The 24,601-nt window shown below is 46.1% G+C and overlaps 1 protein-coding gene across 8 annotated transcripts in view; it reads right to left on the reverse strand.

The window, feature by feature from the left end:
• The window catches only part of cbfa2t3 (CBFA2/RUNX1 partner transcriptional co-repressor 3), a 42,878-nt gene that overhangs the window by 11,409 nt on the left and 6,868 nt on the right, over positions 1-24,601 (reverse strand). For 2 of the 8 annotated variants that reach the window (XM_035155649.2, XM_035155639.2), the window contains exons 2-6: positions 7,095-7,250; positions 4,518-4,759; positions 4,339-4,428; positions 3,301-3,482; positions 243-526 (exon numbers count right to left, since the gene is read on the reverse strand). In XM_035155649.2, the coding sequence (XP_035011540.1) occupies positions 243-526; positions 3,301-3,482; positions 4,339-4,428; positions 4,518-4,759; positions 7,095-7,250 (954 nt within the window). Of the gene's footprint in view, positions 1-242; positions 527-3,300; positions 3,483-4,338; positions 4,429-4,517; positions 4,760-4,868; positions 5,066-7,094; positions 7,251-7,374; positions 7,662-14,503; positions 14,738-21,725; positions 22,867-24,601 lie in introns of those variants that run through there. The other 6 variants (XM_035155696.2, XM_035155680.2, XM_035155660.2 and 3 more) reach the window with 6 other exon arrangements.

Here is a 24,601-nt window from a genome sequence, read left to right on the forward strand (position 1 = left end):
TCTTTCCTTCTGGGAAAGCAGACGGAAGGCATATATGGTTGCCACAGTTGTACCACACAGGCATGTACGGCTGTGGGCTTTATATAGATGCACCGCCACAAGGATTATCACACCGGACTGACAACTGGCCTTTGTTCATCACATACACCCCACTGACATATGCACGGGGCCACTCAGCGTTGACAATATAAGTGTAACCTACGTGACCGTGGATGTTTGTAACCGTGTGATCGCTGCTCTACCTGTCTGCCGATGCCTGTCTCGAGCGTCGCGGTGTTCGTTGTGTCTGTAAGCGTCTCTATACTGGTGCGCCAGGGCCATGTCTTCTAGGCGGTAGTGCTGGGGTCCCATTTGGGGGTTGGGCGGGTGGGGCAGGCCGTTGGGAGGGTGCGTGGGGAGGCCGTTAGGAGGTGGGTGAGCAGGAAGGCCCGTGCTGGGGCTGAAGCGTTGGCTGGGGCTGATGGTGCAGGGCCTCTTAGCGAGGTGCTCTGGGTGCATGCCATCCCTCTCTGAGCTGTCTTTGGTCCTGAAGAGGAGGACAAGGGAGAGGATTAAAACATGACAGAATGGTCAAATATACAGTACACCTCGACCAGAAATGAATATTGCCATGGCTTACTATCATACTAATTAATGTGGCCACAAATTTTTAGGAGCTTGCAAATTAAAAATGCTTTAAAGAGTGTTTTTTGAATTAAAGAAATTCAAGCTCTGAAGGAGAATAATTCGGCACCACATAGTAAACAGTATGAAAAAGCAGAGGCCATGCAAACTACTGTGTCAAAGACATGACATATACAATGCAGAATTTTAAATCGTAAGAGGAAAGTTGAAGGCCTGAATTGTTTTTCCAGCAGTGCAGTGCAGTTATATTACGATTAACAACATAACAGATCCTTGTTGCACGATTCCATGTTCACTTGCCTAGAAGTAATGGCCTTGCACAGCCATGCTACATCTCAGAAGCTCTGTTTCCATTACCACATTTACCAGTATTGCACAAATCCAATAAACAATTCAGCTGCTTTTTTAATTTCAACCAGTCAGAGGTTGTTCTGAGGTTAAAGCCACCAAAAAATCTGCAACTGCGTGGCTCCTTTCTCACCCCAGTTTTATTCTAAAACAGATTTTTGACACCGTGTTAATGTCTGGAGGAAGAAAATTTACTTTTGAAAAAACCTACTTCATCTTTCCCCAGCTAGTTCATCCATGGCTGTGCCAGACCGCAATGAGTAATGTGAAAACTGGATGGTTTTGCCAGGCTGAATGTGCATTTCTGGTGTATTACTTCATAGTTCAGGAAAACATGCCCCAGAAAGGACCTGAATGCCCTCAACATCAAATCAAGATATATACACACATCATGAATCACATATCTGTTTATGTGTTTGCAATTTGCTGGTATTGCCAACATTACCAGTGCAGAGTATCTGTATATCTGGGAAACCAGTCAAGATAAGAGTAGCGCCAAATTATGATGCACGAAGAAAACTCAGACGTGGAAATTATCAGCTGTGCTCCAACTTTGCACAAATGAAGACAAATTCTAAGAGTCAGGATGTGTCCTCAGCTGCACCTCTACATGCAAAAAAAGAGCTGCGATATGATGTAGTGACGCAAGTATGATGTAACTACACGTTCTGAGAAATATGAACAGATCATCTGTCGACTGAGAAATAACAGTTTACCAGGAACTGTCGTAATCATTTATTTTCAAAGAATTACAACATCGAGTGCTGTGGATTGTGTTCGTTAGATGAGGCTCTAGTGAGGAACACAAACCTTGGGTTTTAAAGTTCAGTAACACCATGTATGCAAACACACACATACACACACACACACATGTGCCTGTGTATTCCTGCTGAGAGCTGCTTGTTGTTCATTTACAGTAAGACTCTACCTCTCTCTCACAGCTGTGTGCCATATGTATCAAACAAGGCCAAGTCCAACTGGACACCCTGCGTCTCAGGCTCTTAATCTGAGTTCCCCTCAGCCTGCGCTTAGATTGAGAGTTTTTCTCTCCCCCTGCTCTCAGGCTTAAAGGGCAATATGGGCCGAATGCTGTGTGTTTGGCAGATGTTTAGTGACACTCATTTGTGTCCATGTACTTTAAGTGTGTGTGTGTGTGTGTGTGTGTGTGTGTGTGTGTGTGTGTGTGTGTGTGTGTGTGTGTGTGTGTGTGTGTGTGTGTGTGTGTGTGTGTGTGTGTGTGTGTGTGTGTGTGTGAGAGAGAGAGAGGTTGTGTTTGTGAGCCATCTGGACAGTTTAAATGGGAGTGTTGATATTAATCTGTTTAGCTGGATGGCAATAGCCAGGCATTCGGATGGAAATCACTCTTTATCATCCAGAGGATCAAATGCTACGCAGTCCCACGTGTGAGTGCGTGCGAGCGTGCGTGTGCTTGTGCATGCTCGCGGGCTCACTCTCGGTTATCCGTGTGTGTATTTGTGCATGTCGGCCGCACTCGCTCTAGTATCTGACAAATCGGAGGAACAGCTGGCCCGATGTGCCCCCCCCTCCACCACCACCACCACCACCACAAAGCCCCGCCTGTTTATAAACCAGAGGTCGGGAGGCGGAGGTGTGCGGATTACAGTGGGATTGCACGTTCAACTCCAACCTCTAGTCCCGTCCAAACCACCATCAGCCACCTCCCCCCTCCCCTCTTAAAGTGTTACGGTCAGCACATCACCATCTGGACACATCCCTGACATATGGACAGCTGCTGGGAGCCCGCAGGTCAGGCAGTTGTGGAGAGAGCAAGAGGGGGAGGATAAAAAAGGGTGAGGAAGTAATCAGTAAAGCACAACGATGCCAGGAAGAGAATGAGGAAGAAAGGGGACGAAGAGGAAAATGCCTTTTAATTCTCATGTATCGTCGTCTTAGTCGGGTGAATAATGGAGAGCAGGGACTGGGGAGAAATGTGGGACAAAAGTAAACCGCAGCTCGCTGTCGCTCGTTCTGTCTCTGGGTTGTGCTGAGGACATCTACTGTACTCCCCTCCCTGCTTTCTCTGGCTCTCTCTTTCTCTCTTTATTCTCAACCTCTCTCTTTATTTTCCTGCTCTACATTTATCTCATCCCTCCCTCTCAGACAGCTGGCAGAGCCGGCCTGGCATCAGGGTTGTCCAGACTTCCGCCTCCCGCACAGAGGATTTATAGCCTCCCCTTGTCGCTTGGCTTTCTGAAATACCCTGAAATAATTCATTTATAACACTGTCTGCGTGAGTGTCTGCAAGCGTATGTGCCCGAGTTCGTGTGTGGATGTTTTGTAATTGCGTTTAAAGAAGAGACGCTGTACCTGTCAGGGGTCCTCCTCTTGCCGTGTTCGTTCATCTCCAGCATGATCTCGGAGGAGTCGAGGGGCGAACTGGCATTGGCGTCCAGGAGAAGCTGCTCGTGTTGGGCCAGATACTGGGCTGGAGTCTGCTTGGCTAACCTGGCACAGTGGAGCAACTCTCTCTGCAGCAGAGGCAGGTTTGCCTTTAGGGGTAAAGACAAAGAGGGAGGACAGACAGATCTCGATTAGGAAGTTGTCGAAGGAAGGAAATATGAGAGATTTAATGAAACGATGTACGTTAATGTTGAGAACAGTGTTCAGTGGACAAGAGATGAGCTAGAAACTTATGGTGGAACAATAGATAGATGGGGTGAGGGTGAAATAATGCGAGATTAGGTTGAAAGAAAGTGATAGATGAAGAGACAGGATGAGATAAGACAGGTCGCCTGACACATTCCTCTGCCATGTCTCTCTTTCTCTCTCTCTCTCTCTCTCTGTCTCTCTCTCGCTCTCTCTCACCCTCTCTCACTCTGGGGTTGGCTGGTGTGTATATTGTATTTGTGTGTGTCTGTATGTGTGCGTAACATTGCTGTCAAATAGCGCTCTCAGACCTGTCTGGTTGATATAACACAGACATTGCTGCAACGTCCCAGATGTGGAGGATCATTGCATGCCAGGAGGTCTGACAAACACACACACACACACACACACACACACACACACACACACACACACACACACACACACACACACACACACACACACACACACACAGACACACACACACCACTTTAAGTGGACATTCACAGGCCCAATATTCTACATTTAAGTGCTGCAAACACAGTATAAATATTATGAAGCTATAGGTTTCTGATCAATACAAGCTTTTCCTCTCTATGAAAACTTTCAGGGTCAAAATCAGAAGGACCAGAGAGGACAGGAATACACATCTGCATTAAAATACCCAATCTTGAACACTGGCCATATGTAAATCTAGGGGAAGTAAGCTGTGTGCAAGTCAATACATCAGGCTTGATTTAGTTTTACATCGACACTTACCTTCAGGAAGGGAATGACGAACGGCCTCAGAGGAAAGTTGGTGGCCTCGTGAAGTTTGGAGTGAAACTCTTCGATGGTGAGGGTGGAATTCTGTCCGAGAAAACAGGCAGAGTAAGACCAAAGTGGGCACAAGAGTCACAAATCAAAAGTAATTCCACGGGAATGTAATGAGAACTCACCACCAGTCCCAACACAAGGCTGCGCACTCTCTCTCCGATCTCGGGCGATATGTCGTTGCCAAACTGCTGCAGTGTGGTCAGGAAGCGCTTCAGCTTGCAGAGCTGCCGGGCGCCGCAGGCCGGCGGGAGCTGCTGGTTGGACAGCGAGGCCGTCGAGGACATGGCCGGCCCGTTGCTGAAGCCGTTGGGCGTGGACGGAGCACCATTCAGCGATGTCGGAGAGTGGCTGCTTCCGTTCAGCACTGCAGAGAAACGGACAGACAGAAGGGGAAAGAGACAACGTGAGGAGGGTGAGTGTGGAGGGGGCCTGGGGGGCACCCGGCAGGTCTGAGGGCAAGAGGGGAGACGCACTCATGTGCTGCTGATAGAGGAGAGTGTGCTTCAAATCCAATCGAAGTTAAGGGCACAATAGACTCAATAGTAGGTGACGCACAAAGTGACTTCTGTGGTGCACTTTTGCCCCAGTTTGATGGAGCACTCTTGAGCATGTGTTTGTGTGTTTGCAGCAACTTCAGCTGTTTCACAAGTGGCACCGTGGTACATCTGACCCCTTCCACCGCTTCCACCCCCCCCCCTGTATCAGTCTATTCCACCCTGCTCCTCACCCTCGTCCCCCTCACTCACTCACTCACTCACTCAGTAGGACACAACTATAAGAGGAACTTGTTAAAGAGCTGCCAAAAATAGTCCTGCAGTCTGAGCGGCCCATGTTACTTTTATTCCAGTAGCAGGTGTGTTGCCAAATTTGGACCCGCACCTGTCCACCAGCTGAAAGTAGCTTTGCAGCTTTAAGGTTCAGAATAGACTCAGCACTCATACACATGTAAAATCACTCACATATCCTTCTTAATTCAGGCACAAACAAACTCATAAATACACAGGAGCTCACTCACACACACACATTTGACCTTACCCCTAATTTCACGTTTTAATTTCCGAACCAGACACGAAAAAATAAATGCGAACTATGTTGTCAGCCTAAGATTTGATTTGAAGATGAAATGCTCTTTTCAATCTCTACTGTCTCTTGTAATTGCATTTAAAAAAAATATGCATTGGCACGCATCACATCTGTGTGGCCGCAATAATCTTTTCTAAACGTATCTGAGCCTCGACAGTGAGCCACCGAAGACTGTAACGCTCCATCTTGAAACTTAAGCTTGAAAACAACAGCGTACGCAGTTGAGTTGGTCAAAAGTTGAGTTGCTGCTGCTCCTCTCCGGCATGCTTGTTGCTCTAATCTGTGGGTCGAGGGCCTCAACACATATGGACTGACCCATGTGATCCCGACAGGCAGCAGAGCTTGTGCTCTGGCTTTAGAGGGGAGGGAGAGGTGCGAGGGGAGAGCTACACTGCTGACCGCCGGCCACAACAGGTGAAACAACACAGCCTGTCATTGCTATATAGGGAAGAAATCAGTGCACACACACCGCAACAGCGCCGATGTCCCCTGTACCGCCGGCGCTGCCGCCGCCTGACCAGCTGGTAAACAACACAGACACACTCGCACATGCATTCAAAGACACTTGTGCCACCAGCAAGGGCATTCTGCACACAAAAAGACACACACGTACACACTCACACACATAGTTGCCTGCAGAAACACACCTGACACACAAGTGACTTCAACACTTGCTCAGCAGAACAGGGAAGAAACACATATTTGGAATTTCCCTTCATGTTTTACATATTATCATACATTCCCTTCATATTTGGAATTTCCCTTCATGACAGTTGACCAACACAGACTGTGGAGTTCATTGTAAATGTCCTCTGGGGTGTTATTATTATAAAAGATTGATGGGTGAATGATTTTAATTTATGTAGCAGGTCTTTAACGACACAATGAAATATCAAAATGGCCAAAGTGCTGCTCATTGTGGGAACTGTCGGGTTTCTCTATAAATTTGAAGGTCAAGACCTTATTATGTTATGATTTGGCTCTTAAAATGTATCTGAAATGAATACCTTTCATTTTAGTTCACTCATTTTTTGCCATGGACTTTTGTGAAGCACTTTGTAACCTTGTTTAGATAAGTGCTATACAAATACAGTTATTGTTATTACTATTATATCAGACCTAGACCTAGCTTAAATTTGACAGTGAAAGTGAAACAAATGGAGCGAAAGAAAATGCAGCAAAGTTGCATATGGAAGTGCAAAGGTATTGCGATCACAATATGCATCTTAACACCTACATGTATAGGCCACTGGTTGCCCCAGTTTAGAACAGTTTCAACCTGAAGATCAAAATGGGATTCAAGCTACAAAATATAACAGGCTGAGATATTCAGTCAGTGCTGTAGAGGAGCATTGTTTGCAATGCTGTAGCTCTGGCTATCTTCCTCAATGCTCACTATGAAATGAAACACATACTTTACACTAGCTCACTTTTTCTTCCACCCGCCTGTAACTGCCTGCGGACATGACTTATCAAAACGAAAGGATCATCTTCAAGTCAAAGGAAACATATAAACTGATAACTGTGCAGAAAAAATAGTTTTAAGTAAAGACATTGGACTATATGGTCGTGATAGTAAAAGTAAAAACTTATAGTACAGTAGAAAGGACCCTTACTTGATTTACTGGTGGTGGGGGTGAACGAAGCGCTGCGATTGGTTGCTTGGCTGACAGCCGGGGGTGGTGGAGGCATGGTGGGTGGGGTGGACCTGGGCTGGGTTTTCACATCCGCAGGTGAATCTGGCATTGTTCCAACCTTCTGCACTCTGCTACCTGAGATATGAAGGGAGGAAGAGACGGAGAGAAACGGAGAGAGAGAGAGAGCCATCAAGATGGGGCTCAGGCAAAAATCATACTTTCAAAGTGGAAACAGCTGGTTAAGGAGCAGAGCACGGACATTTTCACCTGGGAACCATCGATTGTTTCCTTAAACCAAAAAAAGCCCCATAAAAGGAACCAAAACAAATCAATGCAGAGAGTGGAAATGAATCCAAACTTGTATTGTGTTGGAGATTCATGGGCCTGGGAGACATACAGTAACACCTGCTCACTCGTTCAGCTGCTGCTGACTGAAATCCCCTCCTTCTCTCCCCTCTCTCTTTCTCCTTCACACAGACACACTCCATGTAGCTCTGACATCCCAATCAGTGCCCCTTCACTACAACTTCCAACCCCCAAACACACACACACACACACACACACACACACACACACACACACACACACACACACACACACACACACACACACACACACACATGCACACACTCCTCCCCGCCTGTCCCCTCTCGTCCCCCTAGTTCAGACAGCCGGCTTGACAGCCAGTGACAAGTGCAGCTGGATCTGCTGCTGTCCATCACCGTGGACCGGCTTTCAGCAGAGCTCCGTGCTGCTACTAGAGGCTCCCCTGTCCTCTGCCAGACACCCTGCCAGGACCAAACAAGGCAAGGCCAGGCGCTGTATCGTGAAGGGGATGGATGGTACGGAAAGGGACACGAGAAGAAAACAAGACGCAGGGTGGATGTGCCAGGGCCGCAAGCATGTGAAACGACTCCTGCCTTTTATTCTGTATTTGAAGGAGAAAGAAAATCTAATGCACTTTGTAGATGGTGTGTGAAGCACAAAACCACATTCACTGAGACAAGCTATTGGCTGTATCTATTATTTGATGTATCGGTGGAGTGTTGACGCTCTTTCCCTCTATGAGTCTGACTGTCAGTGCAGCTGTTGGAACCATATCCTTCTGCAATGTCAACCTGAGCTGAGAGGTGTGATGACTTTTGCAGCCTGTGAGCAGATAGCTTTAATGCATGTGTGCATGTGGAAGTTTGAATTGTTTAAAGCCTCCTTTCTTCTTTTTCTTTTTCTCTCTTTCAGCTAATGTATCAGAGAAAAAAAAAACATTAAAATAACAAATCACTCAAGGAACCTTTCACAAAATGTAACCTCTTGTGTTTTTACTAATAAATATAAGTAGAAATACTCTCAACACCCCTGGATTGAAACCCAGTTTCCAGCTGCAGTGTTAATACATCGTAGTAACTAACATATTAAATCACTGTCACGTAGTGTGTCTTTCATTTCCCTTCTCCCATGAGCCAACAGTAAATCCAGTGTTTTCCTCTGCGGCACATTTAGCCCATTTCTCAGAGCTCGCGTTCAACAGCTGGTGTCTGTATTTAAAGAGTGGCACTCTGGAGTGCTGCTGCACGAGGGCCATTGACACAGTGATCCTCGGAACACGAGGGGCACTCCGCTGTTTGCCCCACGCCAGACGCTCCGAACATAAACACATAAGGTTGTAGATCGAGGCTGGTTGGTATAAATAGATGCAGCCATTCTCCTGTATGGAGCTCACAAACACACAAACAAGCTCGCCGGGCTACTGAATTGCCATGCTGCTTCCTGTAGGGAGGCCGCCATATGTTCCAGTGAAACCTCGTCTTTGATCAAATTGTACCGTGCCGCTGTGTGAAGTGTGCACTGCAGGGCGGTCATACAGCGCGAGTGCAAGCTCATACAGCAAGTACTTTTCTAGACAGTAGCTGAGTCTGTTTGTTCTTTGTAAGTCTGAAGATACAGCTCCATTAAAATGAACAATAGGTGGACTCCTATGTAATCAGAAGACCAGGAGGAGGATGTACAATTAAAAGGCTTTTGTGGCTTTCTCTCTCTATTTTTATCACTTCTTTGGGAGGAGTGGAGACGAGAGGCGAGGAAACATGGGGAGATGAGAAAAAAGGAAAGGAGAGGAGAGAAGAGGATAGGAGACAAGAGGAGAGAAGATGAGAGGAGAGGAGAGAAGAGGAGAGGAGACGAGGGGAGACAGGAGAAGAGCAGATGAGAGGAGATGAGAAAAGCACAACTACTTTTGTCACTTCTTAAGGAGAAAAGGAGGAGAGAGGAGAGGAGAGAAACCGCCCTGTCTGTCTGTCCATCCGTCCGTCTGGTCCCACTGTGGGATTATAGACAGCTGTTTAATCTGACCAGCTACAGGGACAGGGCACACACATGCACACCGCGCTCTGGATTTCACTTTTAATACATTAGAAAGTCTGCTAGGTCTGCAACCCCATCCGCGGCCATCTGTCCTCCCATTGTGTTTTACGCTGAAGGACAACACACACATGCCAAAAAGAGGGATGAAAAAGAAGAGAGAGGCTGATGAAAGTCGACCTGTGGTTGAGGTTCAGGTCTGCGCCGCGCTCCTGTCTGCAAGCTGCTCGATTTCACCCCAAACAGGTTTTTTATCTGAGCCTCTGAAAAGGAGCCACTTTGTGATCAATACAGCTGAGAATAGATACAGAGATGCTGCTGTCTGTCCCAAACGGCCACTATTGAATATTTCGCTGAAAATAGAGCGATGCAATCATTACAGCTACCTCCCTGCCGCTGTCTGTCTCTGTTTCTCAGCCGTAGGTCGGCACGCTTGACGTAACCGGGGCTCAAAGATTGCTCACCAAAGAAACAAGTCTGTCGTCTGTGAGTTCTAAAAAATGTTCCCTGTCTTATCCTCTCCCCGTGTGCAATGATGAAACAAAGTGAAAACTAAACAATTCGCTGTGAGACGCACAAAACCACACACCCTGCACTGTGTACTGTGGGCTACGACTGGTGGTTTCTACAGCCATTTCGGGGTCTCATTATAGATTTAAAGACATTTGCACGCCGTCATCAAAGCCTCTTAAAAGACACTCACATACACATACACAAATAAATACCCTCTCACACTGACAGGCCATTAGAAGGCAGTTCAGACGCTGGTCTCCTTTCACACTGCCATATGTCCGTGCGTTGCATATCTGCGTGTGTGTATGTGAACGTGTGTTTGTGCTTCCCCTGGAAATACAGCTGCAACTTATTAGCCTGAGCTAACCACCGAAGAACAGTCCCCCTTCAGTCCCCCCCCCCCGTCTATTCAATCTTGCGGACTCCACAGAGACTCTTCTCAGTGACCACATAGCCCTAAAACTCTCCCTCTGTCTCTCGCTCCTTACATCCCTCCCTCCCTCTCACTGTAATTCCCCCAGTCTCCAGGAATGCTGTTGTTTTTAATTTCTCCCAGCTGCTCTGGCTGGCTGCCCGGCCTCCTGCCTTCCCACATCTGTTCCCTATCAGGCCGCTGAGGAGTCCACACAAACACAGCCTCAGCCTCTGGCCCCCCAGCCCCCCACCAGGCCTTCATATCAAAACATGGGGATTGTAGCCCTGTGCCTCGGACCTAAACGACTCAGGGATACAGCACTTAAAACTCGTTGCGCTCATACTAGGAGCCCAAATAATATAAACACTGTTGGCATCTGTAGCGTAAAACACATCAACCTCTTCAGGTCAATCTACTGAAAGACTTTCATGCCAACTAGTTCTATTATTTGGATACACGCCTTGTTATCAGCTTGAGGTACGACGTCACAGGTAAGACGGGAACATGTGTGTGTGTCTGTGTGTGCGGGTGCACACGTGTGTGTATTTGTGTGTCAGCGCTTCTGCTGACAGATCCCAGACTCCACTTCATCTTAAACTGATTTAGAGCTCAGAGGCTTTAAAGCCCTCACTAATGACAGGGTGGGAGACAGGCCTGTACAGTGCCTGCACACACACACACACACACACACACACACACACACACACACACACATTTAGACACACAGATGCATGCAAACACGCCTGCAGGTTTGCAGAATGCATACGTTGTGGACACAAACACATATTTTCCCTTACTTGAGAATCTCCGTGATCGTACCCATGCAGCGCCGGCTGAACAAACAGGCTGAACAGAAAACAAGTGAGTGGAGGAGTGTGATTGTGTGTGTGTGTGTGTGTGTGGGGGGGTGGTGGTGGTGGTGGTGGTGGTGGGGGTCTCCTGATAAGCACTCACAAAAGCAACGATGTCTCTGATCAGATTACCATGAACAAATCATTGATAAGTGACCATTTTCCAAGTCAAAAGCTTTGCAGTTTTCTTTTTAAATGGTTAACCTGGCGAGAAAAGCAAGGATAACTTGAGGACAAGCGGGGAGTGAGGATGGATTAGACAATTTATCCAGGGCCAGAGGTGCTAAGGGTAGAGGAGTTGTATTTCGGTCTCTCTGAGCTGCAGGGATCCTGTCATACAGTGCTTATATCTGTGAAAGCTGTTATTGATGTAATTGTATTGAAGTTCTAGCGACCATCTGTTCTCCTTTGGGAGGGCCTGGCTCCTCTCGTCGGCAGTGAAGTGGTTATGTGCGGCATATCACTGCTGCCGACGTGCTCACAGAGAAAAAACTTCCTTTTCAGATTTTCCCAACGGCTGCTAATAAAATCCAGATGCTAGACTGGAGCCGTTTCTGCCTGGCTCCCTCCTGCTCCCTCCTCCTTCACTCCTCCCTCTCCATCTTCTGTCCCTGCACATCTCTTCTCTTAGTGCCCCGTCTGCCTCCTTCCTCCCCTTGTCCTTCTACTCGGCTAATCATTCATTCTGCTCTTTTCATCGTCCTCTCCTCCCTTGGCTATACCTCCCTCCTCCTCCATTCACCCTCGGCTTCTTCTTTAGCTCCAGCCACCAACCCAGAGCCCATTCCTAAATAAAGGAAAGTATTTGTGACATTCAGCCGAGGCGGGCCGTGCCAAGAACAACTCCCTGGCTAGCTAGAGACATCTGGAGTGTGTTAGGGCTGCACTGGGCACTGGTACCCAGACTGGCTCTCCCACCACACATGCACACACAGAGAGTGGTCTCAAACTACACCGAGTAGGAATCCCGCACAAACTGGACTGCGCACGTTTTCTCAAAGCTTTTTGTTTTCATACATCGAAAACTGTGTTTACTGACGCCCGCCAGACAGCCCAGCAGCTCTAGACACAATTTTCTCTGTTGTACTTGTTACTGTATTGTTTGCATTTCTGCTCAGAATCAATACAATATGCAGTTTGTGTGCATAATTGTGCACATGTATGAATGTGAACTCAAATCAAGAGTGCGTGCATGTATTGTGCTACTGCGTGTGTCAGAGTGTGTGTGTGTGTGTGTGTGGCTCCAGGGTCTCTGTGTGAGAGGAGTCGAACACCTGAACATCAATAACTGTCATGTGGGCCACCTGGGACCCCACAGCCAGCTTGCACCATGGGCACACAGCCATCACCAGCACAGCTGCCACAGAGAGGAGGAGGCGGGCGGGGGGCGGCAGAGATATGGGGAGGAAGTAGGAGACAAGAGAGAGACACACATATGAGGAAGTGACTGTGCATGTACATCTGGGAATGGGCCAGGGAGACAGAAAGGCAAGCAGACACGAGCGGAGAGCAGGATTTACATGTAGCTTCTGCTCTGCATGATAACTCTACTTTGTTCCCACTCATCTACATCTTCTTTTCCTCATCCTGTCAGCTGTGTGCCTAATTTTGCCAGCTGAGAGCTCAGCCTCGGGCTGCCACGATCCAACAGCAGATCAGACCTTTTTTCATCTCGCTCTCTTTCAGATGAGCTCCATCACACATCACGTAATTCATCTTAACATCTCTCGAGTTCTGCACACAAACCTAAAGCTTTACCCACCTCTTTAAGACACGCCTTGTATATGTCTGACTCAAGCTTGACCTGAGACATGGAAATGTAATTTCATTCTATTTCTTTCACTGACTGTGAGCTCACCAGGTAGGTGATGCAACACACTGGCTCTACACTCTGTCTCCTTCCCTCTTCCCAGTGAGCATCACGTATGAACTTGCAACACACGGCTGCAGATGAAAGATAGAGAGAAGGATGAATCTGTTAATGAAAATTTTAAATAATATAAAAATAACCTGAACACAGTTGGGCTCATTGGCAAAAAAGAAAAATGCTTTTGGACTCTACTCTGTGCATTTTCTATGCATTGTTGCAGGTTTATGATGGTGGAAAATCCCACAATAAATTATAAATGTTTATTTATTTATTTTAAATATCTTAATGTAGAAATAAACTTTCCGTAGTTTGTGTGATGTGCTGCTCTGCTCGTATTTACATTTGTACAAAGGGGCTGTTCCTGCTTCCCTCTCTCATCCGCAATGCATGATGGTTCATATTGCTCGGTTGTGCACTACTTTTCATGATGCATTATGGGAAACAATGAGTGTACTATAGAGGGAATACAAAATTGACCACTAACCATCAATACGTCACAAACACATACATTGAATCGTCCCAAACCTGCCCTGCCCCCTCACAGGATGTTCACTGTGCAATTACATCAATAAGATCCAAACACCTGCAGCCTCACCCAGCACCAATTAGCTCATCAGGCTTTTAATTACTCTGTTAATTGCATACAGGCAGCATGAAGGGCAGCCTGGGAATAGGGCAAGGGGGCCTCCTGAGGACCCAGCCTGACAAGCCTGACAAACAAAGAGGAGATTTTTCTACCAATGGCAGCCACAACAGCGCGGCTCTGGAGGCCGGGAGGAGAAGCAACACAGGAGACAATGTGGGTCCAAGTGCTTCATCAGCAGCACTGCAGTGATATCACTTCCTGCTCTGATCAGTTCGGCCGAGACAGAGGGCCGAGTGGTGAGAGACGCTGGTGGGAAAGCAGAGTCACCGAGAAACGTAGAACACAAAGGAGCCGGGCCATGCAAAGAGAGTTATGCGCACATCTGTGAGCAGCCACGCTACATCTGGATTAGTTGATATTGGTCACAGGGGGGCGGGGGGAGCTGGGCGCGGTGGGGGTGGAGAGGGGGGGGCGGTGCGAGGAACAAGCGTGGGAATGTCCCACCGTTAGGTTTAGGGCGTGCGGGCTCATTGTATTTGTGGGAGAGTTGGACTGGAGTCTCCGCAGAGTGACCTGTCTGTCACAGAGTGCCGCGATAACACAAACATCCTCTCAACTGTGCACAGTCTGGATGCGCACACATGCACACAGGCTGCGAGGCAGCTGATGTGAGAAGGGCGACACAGTCCATGAGAAACTGTGCGCTTGTTCCCTCCTTATGTTATTTGGCATTTAGCAAATCTCTCCCGTCTATTGATCCGTCAGTGTATCAATCTGGCTGCCTGTCTGTCTCACCCTCGCAGCAGATGTCCTCCCTTCATTTCTTCCAGGAGCAGTGTTTGAGGAGGTGTATCCAGGAAACAGTGGCCGGCGCTCACTTCCTGTGTGACAGGTGTGCGATGGAGGCCTGACAGCTGCTGTCCAGCGCTCTCTTTCCCTCTCTGTATCCCTCGCTCCTGTTTTTTCCTCTTTCCAGCCAGCTGCAGCAGAGAGCAGCTCTGTTTGTTCTTACGTCACCGCTGCTGCCTGCTGATTTATGGAGCACAAAAGACTTAGATTTAACCCTGGCAACAAACGCACACACGCCAAGGCAACTGCACCATCCTTCCTCCTCATAAAAACCCAAATCTTGGGTTCGTCTGTGCGTCTGTCAATTTTCCTCCCCGTGTCTCTTGCTTTTGTACTTTGTTAAAACCTGACACTGAGCTGTCACTTACAGCTAAGATAGGAAAACAAACAGCAGATTAGTCTCTCTCTCCTACTTGATGTCATGTATTTCATTTCATTCAGTGTTTAACGTCTGCTCCGTCACTATGGAGCTGTCAGTGGTGACAAAAATATCTGTAGCCTGAACTGCTCCACAGCCTGCCAGCACCCTCATACCTCTTCATTTGGCCCGCGGGCACGGCAACAATGGCTCCTGACATTAGCCAGACATGGAGTAGGGTGTTGTGCATTGTCCTGCAGGAGCCCGTAGGTTTCACACATACACACACATTGACATGTGCACACACAAACCACTGGGAGAGGGGGGGGAGGGGGGCATTCATGTGACAGGTTAGAGGGAAGCTTTGACAGTTTCTCCATTTAGCCCTACGGCCAGCTCGTGCTGGAAGCTGCCGAAATAAATACCAGCGACTCCTCTGGGACGCAAGCCGACTACGGGACGCCGCCGTGAAAACAGAGGGAGCGGGAAAAGAAAGAGAGCGACTGCGGTGCCAATAACATGCTGATTACGTGAGCTAATTGTCAAGTTAAGCCAAGCCTGCCGCCACGCCATTGGTCAGAGTCGGGAGACGACAAAGAGTGATGCAATAAACGAACTGCTCCTTTCTGGGAAATCTTAGTCATTTTCACCCTTCAAAATCTGTCATGTTAGGACAAACAACCACTTAATTTCAATGGTTTATGATGAACATTTTTATTTATTACCAAGAGAAAGTTTGCCAAAGATATGAATTTCATGAGGCAGATTCTGAGGCCGGATGTCCAAAGGTTTAAATTTCTAGTTTGAACGATCACTTTTTTAGCAGCCTTTGGTTTCCCGCAGGTAAACAATCCGTTTGAGAGGAAAGAGGCGGAACACATCGTGTTTATATATAAGGAAAGCTGCCAACAGAGATGAGCCAAAATGGTGCGTGGGCCTAAAACAGCTACAAAAAGTATGACTGTTTTTGTTTTGTTTGGAGAAACGTTCCCCCGTTACCAACAGAGGCTAATTTGCCATTAGACGATAGCTGATGGGCTCCATCAGGACCTTCTTAGATGGTTTACCAGCTGTGTCAAGAAGACTTTGCTCATTTATGCCACTGATTCTGACATAATTTTGTGTCAGGGACTAAAACAGGAAATCCTTTTGTGACTCCACTGTAATCTCTTAATGAAAACTGCTGGCAACTACACACAATTTTCCTCATTTAGAGATACTCAGTGTTATCATGAGGTCCAAAATAATATGTCACAAACCTGTGCAATGTATATTCAAGAAAATGTGATCTCCTGTTTATCTGAGGGCCTGTAAAGACGTCCACCTGAGCGATGACTAAGAGGGCAGGGTATATTACTAATGAGACCGTCTCTCTCTCTGAGGCATTACTTGAAAGACTGGAAAGAGTGGAAACCATCAAACGCAGCCCCTGCACCCTACCGAGGCAACAAGGTGACTTTAAATGCCAGACGATGACTCATGCCTCAAAGTGACCGGTGCTCATCAGGAACACGTCTGACCTTCCCCTCTCCGCATTTCAAATACTTTAGCTGAAATGTGGATTTACCAGTGAAATCAGTACTTTACACAAGCAGTGCTATTATCTGAAGGGATAGAGTTGGTCTGTGTGTTTTGTGTGTGTGCGGGTGTGTCTGTGTAGGGAGAGACACAGTGAGGCAGAGGAAGGAAGGCTGGAGCCAAGATTAGGGTCTGTACGACTAACTGGTAACACGACCGCACTCATTGGCTCAGCCTCCCATTTGAAGAGGGACGGAACCATCTGTGTGGCACAGGATCTGTTTCCAGGAGATAACGGCTTTTTTAATTTCACAAATACTGTACAGACAGAGAGCGACAGAGCGATGGAGAGAGTGAATGGAGTGAGTCTTCCCTCCCAAAACCCCGGCCTGAACGCAGAACGTCCCCCAGACGTCCAGAGAGGACTGCCGTGGAGTGGAGGCCTTAATAACTTCAGTGTGTTGTTTACTCCCCGCCTGTGATAACGGCCTCGACACAGGGCAGACAGAAAGGGAGGGATTCATTATATCAGGTGGCGGTGGCAATATGAACTTCCCATTTTCCCTGTCCGCCTGTCCGTTTGACTTGATTAAAACAGAGCTCAGCGCTACTGTAGATTAGCCCAGCTGTTTCCTGTGTCCGACTCCGATGTGAACACACTTCCTACCGTGACGAAGAGCGGCTACGAGGTGAGGAGGTGCCACGGGGGAGAATGGGAAGGGGGTCAGGAAAGGGTCAGAGTGCAAGCGAGGAAGTGAAAGGTGAGGAAGGAGAGGAGGCGGAGGTGAAATAGGCACAAGACGAGGAAGGGAGGAGGAGGAAGGTATTATTTTTTTGTTGTTGTTTCGGCTGGAGCTGTCAGAGATGCAGCTATAGTGTACGTGTGAATTCTCCGATGTTGTGACATTTGTATTCGCTCGATTGTATTCGTGATTGCGCTGGAAATGTGCCTCCCTTTTGAAATGCATAATTGAAGGTGCAATTTGTCAGTGCTGTATGTTGATGTAATTTCAGTAGAATGAAGAGTCAATTGAACAAATTGAACAAATCATTTCTGGAAATTCTCAACCATAATGGTGTGTTTTCATCTCTGAATGTCACAGATAAGGTAATTGGAAGATTTCAACTGCTTCACATGCATCTAAAGAAGAAAACACCAGTTAATTCCGGTGGAGGCAAAACAGCGTTATGAGCAGCATTGAATAAACGGTAAATGTGTGTGTGTGAGTATGTGTGTGTGTGTGTGTGAGGGTGTACTCTGTTATTCTTGGGAATCTGTGGATCTGTGCACATGTAGGGAAGAGAATTAGGGAAAAGAGCAAGAGGGTGATATTTCACACACACATTCGGGGTTTTGCTTGGCCTCCACCCTGCGCTCGGCTCCCACGCTGTGGCGTCGGCAGGCCAGCCATCCAGCGAGTGCGTTTCTCATTCCATCAGATGTTGGGAAGCAGCTCGCTCCTCTGCTCTAGTCTCTGACATTCTCCATCTCCCCAGAGAGGCTGGCCAGCCTTGTCACAGTAATGTCAAACACATGTGGAACAGACCAGGGGCAGAGCAGACACACACACACACACACACATGCACAGGATGGGAGCAGGAGGCGTCCACAACTCCACTGGTCTTTCCCACTATATATTGGAACAAACAGCAGAGGAACCATAGAGATTCAGCGTCACTTGCTCCCATGTTCTCACAAATACACACACATTTACACACGGATCTCATTAAACCCACTTTATCCGAACAATACGCACACTGTGTCTCTGCTGTGAGCATCGATTCTGCACAAGATTCTGTCTTTCATTTGTCGGCCTGGCGTACTGTAAATACCAGAGACCTAACAAAAGTCAAGAAAAGCCTCGTAACTCTCTGTAGCACTTCATCGTCTCCTCTTTTAAAAACCAATCACAGTTCAGTTCTCCTCCATTTTCTACTTTTACCAACAGTTGGAATACTTTTAAATTGTGGCTTCTCCAGCTCCTGCAGGTTTTTGTCTCAGTGGATTTTTTTTTTACACCGAAACACGTCTAACAGAGGGTGCACCTTTCCCTCTTATTTTAAAAGTGCCCTTATCTATTGGAGGTTAACGTTCTCACCCTGGAGAGAAGATTCTCGCTTATCGGAAAAGAAAATAGAGAACTGGTCTTGAGTGACAGCTTGGATCACGAACAAATGATTTGGAGGGACAAAAACACTTACTATATAGACTTTACACACAAATGAACTTGTTTTGACTCATTTGGTCAAATCTTTCTTAAACCAAAGGATGACAGATATGCACAAATTTCACCAGCACTTGCAATGTCACCTTTTTATGTTTTTTTTGTTGCATGGATAATGTGTCTTAAAGTGTTTTATGTGACCTATAGCTGTAAGTGTATTACAGAAGTGACCAATCAATCTGACTCTTATATGTATATATACGAAGCCTTTTATCTGCAGGACCACCGGACTGTGAGGATGCCACACACATACAAACACAAATAAATAAGCAACGCACATTGTGTATCTTTGTGTCATCGTGGGAGCTTAGTAACACCAGCAAGACGACTGAGTGGATAACAAAAACAAAACGATTGTATATATTTTCTGAAACTACCTCTTCTCTTTGGTATTTTTCTTATTTTTCTTCCCCGTATAGCTTTTCCTCTTAAACCTTTGTTCAGCATATTGTTCCTTTTCATAGGAGGACATGATATCAGATATAACAACACCACACATCTAATTGTTGACTCACATAAACACACACACACACACAAGCCTGATGTCTTTGGCTTTTGTCAACCGCTCGGCTCATCTTGTTTGTGATGGCCCAGGTGTCTGTGTTGTGCTGACCACCTGACTGGCTCGCTGTGCGCCCGCCGCTCCCGCCCACCTGAGGCCATCTGCTGCGCTCATTAATGAAGAGACAGCCAGTTTCACCTGCACAGCCCGCGTTTAGCTCACAATAATTACCACACACACACACACACACACACACACACACACACACACACACACACACACACACACACACACACACACACACACGAGAGGCACACTCACTCAGCCCACACACTCATACAGTAAACACGTAAGCTGTACCCAGACCCTGCAACATGGAGTCACAGCACAGACAGAGGCTTTTCACCTGCCCTGCATGACACACACACGGTTACACGGAGATGATGAAAAACAAGCTACGACTTTCAGGAATATCTTGAAAGAGCTGCTGTACAAGCAACTGATAGCAACATATCTCGCAGACAAAATAATGATGTGCCTTTTAACCCTTAAAGGTGCAGTGTGTCGAATTTAGAAATATTTAGCGGTGAAGTTGCATGTTTCAGCTGAATCTGCCCTTGTGGTAGCCTCTAGTTGTCATAAAAACTCAAAAGGTGTTTAGTTTGTCCAGTTTGGACTACCGTAAAAAACATGGCGGCCTCCGTAGAGAGGACCCGCTCCAGATGTAAATGTAAAAGGGCCGATTCTAGCGTAAAGAAAACAACAATTCGTAATATTTTGATGAAACAGACTAATGGAAACATCACCAGGATTATTTTATATTCAATTTCTGCCAATAGATCCCTTTCACCTAAATCTTACACACTGGACCTTTAAAGCATTAGTCATGATGTGCCTGAATAAGCAGCAATGATATAGCCACAAAAGTAAATGTGACTCTCTGCTGGCCTGTGGCTACACATGATGCTGACTCTTCAGACAAAAACAGGTTATCTCGAGTTCATTTTCATGTTTTGTGGTGTGTTCTCTCCTCTGTATATATATATAAAAAAAGAAGACACCCCGTCCTTGCACCTGTGGTATAGATGGGAGGTGAATAAACACTCCGCAAGTTGGGGGTCATAATGAATGTGCCTGCCTTTTTTACGAGAGCCGCTTGATGATGAAGTGGGGACATCTGCCTTCGCAGGCCAGGCCCGAGCCGAGCTGAGCGATGGGATGGGATGGCCGGCGTTTCGGAAGGAGAAAAGGGGAGATGCCCACTCAGTGGTGATGGAGGTGATAGAGGTATAATGTGCGGTGAGGCAGGGTGTCTGCACTGCGGTTTCACCTCCGCAACCCCCTCATCCATTGTTTCGAGACTATTATCAGCTGTTCAATAATTCAGGTGATATTTACCAGGGCCAATTATACAGGGCCGCGTCCTGCAGAGAAAGAGGCCAGAGTGTTTTACTGTTGCACTCACGGGCGGAAGAGTGCGCTGCTGAGGCTGTTCAAGTGGAGGTGGAAACCTTTGGCTGGACTTGTTTCTTCTCAGGGAGTGTCCCATTGGTCCAAATCAGACATCGTGATTTCACCTTTTCATCTAATTACCTTTAAATTGTGTTAATAGCCTCTGTTTGCCATAGTACGTCTTTTAACCTGTCTCCTTTAATGTCTTCACAGATTATATCACAAGCACCCTTCACCCACCAGGAATTGGTCAAGTGTCTAATTGCTTCGCTACACAAAGGTTTGACACTGCTGCTGTGTCACACAAAAGGCAGAGGGGGTCTATTCTGAGGCACCGCGGAGTTCAGGTCGAGGCAAAGCGTCTAAATTTGTCCCTTCACACCCGTTTACCTCCATTCAGTGCAGGTGGACGCCGAGTTCACAGACACCAAAGATTTTGTGTCATCACCTTGGTCTCAATCATCACTCTGATGTGCAGCACAGACTGATGGAGCAAACAGCACACACACCCTATGTCTCTCTGCCTCTCCGTCTCTCTCTCTCTCTCTCTCTCTCTCTCTCTCTCTCTCTCTCTCTCTCTCTCTCATCTCTCCACCTCAGCACTCAAACCACAACTCAGAAAAAGTCAATGAAAAGAGATAATAATCATAAGAACAACAACAACAACAATGCTTCTGCTCTAGTTTCCAGTGCTGTCCACATGCCTCCGTTTCTATATCTATTAAGAGCAACATTTACTTAATTAGAAATGTGTTCATACTTAAATAAAAGACAAACTAAAGAAAAATGAATATGTAAATGGTGAAATTAAATTGAATATAGATACACAAATGAATAAAGATCATTATAAAAAAATATAGAAAGAATATAGAAAAAGACAGATGCAACAGTAGCCTTGTCTGTCTTCACCTTCACATGATCAAAAATGTGACTCTCAGCTGAGAATATTCAGCAGTTTGATCATTTAAATATGAAATATGAACAATTTAAAGGACTATTTTTTAAAGGACAAAACATATCCTCTTATAAACTCCCTGTGCGTTTAAAAACAATTCATAGCAGAACAAAATGAAATGATTTGCCTTTTTGGGGATTTCTGCAGGTTGTACTTACTTTGTGAAGGTCGAAGTCAAGCTGAGGTAGCGGTGATAATCCACACCAGAGTCTCTAAAACACCTTTTATATCGTCTTAATCCTCATTATTTTGGGATGAAAGAGGGGATCAAGCGTTTTGCTAAATAGTGTGGAAAACTATCCCCTTGTTTTGTTGTTTGTTTTTGAGATATTGGGAAGAAGGAAGGAGGTGACTCAAAAGAAAAAAAAAGGTTTATGTTTCCTTTGGAAGTTCAAAAGGTCTCTTGACTTTCCAGGTTTAATAAATTATGAGGTATTTCTCTTCTCGGTTTTATGGAAAGAGGAAAAAATTTAAACTATGCAGGGCTGTTGGATCCTTGTTGTCTTTGGTTTTGCAGTCTCGTGTTTTGTGATGTGTGGAAAATAAATCACAACTCTCCCCAGTCATGTAAATCCTCTCTCTTTGCTCATTTTCACCATCCGGGGAGAAGGAATAAATGAAAACAACGAATATGCAATTAACGCTGCGTAAAAAAAACGCACTTTTTGGTTCGTTTTTACGCAGACGAAACTATAAACCGGGTTATATTTTGTCCACAGATCGTCTCCTCTTGGCTCCCATGTAATAAAAAAAACACCGCAAATGATTAAGATGCGGATCCTGTTGTCTGCAGGGTGCGTCTTTATTCCCCCTGTGACAACTTTCGAACCGTCCTCTTTAGTTGAGCCACAGTCCGCGCGTCAGGAACAAGTCGCATCCGACGAGATGGATAGATTCGTCTCCTTTGTGGAATAAAGAAAAGAAAAAACAGTGTCTTCACAGTCTGCTCTTCCTCCACCACGCGTCTCCGAGCTGTTCTCCGGTGCCGGTCCTCCTCCTCCTGCTGCTCCTGCTCCGACGCGCCGATCTTGCGCCGAGCTTCACACTTCAGACGGTGTTGGAGAAAAAAAATACTCACTTTTCTTTATATTTCCCCCCAAAATAAAATCACAATCGGACGATTTGATGTTTTCGCCTCTGCTGATTTCTCAATTGTTTTAATTCTGGGACTTGTTTTGTCTTCAGTGATGAGTAGAGCTGGCGGGGCCACCGTGCGCACTATCCACGGCTCTCTCCTCCTCCTCCTCTCTCTCTCTGTCCTCGCTGTAGCCTTCTGTCTGCGTTTAAACACCATCTGGAGCTCCTAACCTCTCTCTCCCTCTCTCTCTCTCCCTCTCTCTCTCTCTCTCTCTCTCTCTCTCTCTCTCTCTCTCTCTCTCTCTCTCGGGTACCATCAGATGCAGGAGCTGGCAGCCACACATGCAGGAATCCGTTTTAAATTGAAGAAGATCCCAATTCAAAAGCACAAAAGCACCACAATGGTTCATTAGTTATTATTATCAATACAATCATCTATATTGTTGCAGAATGACACGTGCATAGCACTGATAATCAATTTTTATGGGCTGTAAATATGAAATGCCTTCAAATTCCCCATATAAATGTTATTAATTATGTAAATGTTTTTTGTTTTCTTTTGGAAATTATCGCCCTAAACCTAATTTGATCATGTCCAGTAAATTCAAACCAGTCGAATAAAAAAAAGGAAAAAAAAAGCAATGATCTCAGTGTCACTGTCCCGTTGTCTGCCCATGGGGGGCGCTGTTTCCTCATATCAGGGCCGACGAGGACAACAAGGGCAGGCAGCAGTGAGTCCATTGTAAACTGTAGATTTTATTTATTTTATTCATTTAACAACACTTGAGGAAAACAAAATACACACAAGAAGAAGAATTAATGGAAAATAACATCTCTGCCTGCGTGTGCGAACACTCACCAGTAAAATAGTGAATAGCTTGTAAAGTGTAGTTTTCTTTTGTGTTGTCAGCTGTTGTCATAAATCGTCAGCCGCGTGGAGTGATGTGAAGATGGAAAGATATGAATAGATGGAAGACAGTGTTTGTCTTGCAGAGTAAATAGTGCCATTATCACAGTGATTAATGTTCCTTTTTTTTATACACGCTGCTTGTATTTATATGCTTCTGGTTGTTGACGTTTCAATTAGCAGCTCATACAGTAGCCTAGTGTTGTGCTACTGATTATGGTTAAAAACATATTATCTTTATTTATTTATCAGTCAATATTATTTGTTGTTTAGTTTATTAATTATCTACTTTATATAAAATGCTGGAAAATAAGTGGGGGGGCATCTTTAAATTGCTTTGTTATACCATCCAAAGCCAAAGGTGTTCAATTAACAATGTTATTAAACTGTCTTAGGGCTGTTTTGATCATTTTCATCAGCAAAACCCCTCGAACAATTAATTGATTTTCAGAGTTGTTGTAGGTTAAATTAATTTCTATTGATCAATTCATATTTCTACTAACTGTTTCAGCTTCACCATAGATAAAAATAGACTTTTGGCAGTCTTTGGTGCATTAACAGTTATGTTTCCTAGAATGACCTTTATAAGTGAGGCAGACAGATAAACAGAGAGGCTGAGAACACATGCAGGTATCTGGTCCGTTCATGGTGAGAATCCTCCACCTGTCCACACTGGTCTGTTAGTCCCTCTGCCCCACCCACCTGCCCTCTTTCTCCCTCTGCCGGACACACACACACGCCCACACACACACACACACATAACCATGGAGGGGGACAGAAGACAAAGCTGACACCCTCCTGACCCCTCCTGTGTCTACAGAACAAACAGGACCAGCTTGTAAAGTACACACAGACAGCTGCTCGTCCCCGACTCTCCGCTGCCTCGCCAGCCTCGAACATAAACGCAACCTTCTTATGGAGCTGTGAGAACCTTTTAAAAAATGCTCCAGGTCTGGTTAAATATGTGAAAACTATTTTACAGGGGGAAACCCCAGCTCTCGGTTTCATGCATGGCCCGTGGGAGGAAATAACTTCAGGTAACCTGGGGTC

The sequence above is a fragment of the Hippoglossus stenolepis genome, chromosome 1 (assembly GCF_022539355.2).
Source record: "Hippoglossus stenolepis isolate QCI-W04-F060 chromosome 1, HSTE1.2, whole genome shotgun sequence".
In the NCBI taxonomy this organism is placed as follows: Eukaryota; Metazoa; Chordata; class Actinopteri; order Pleuronectiformes; family Pleuronectidae; genus Hippoglossus; species Hippoglossus stenolepis.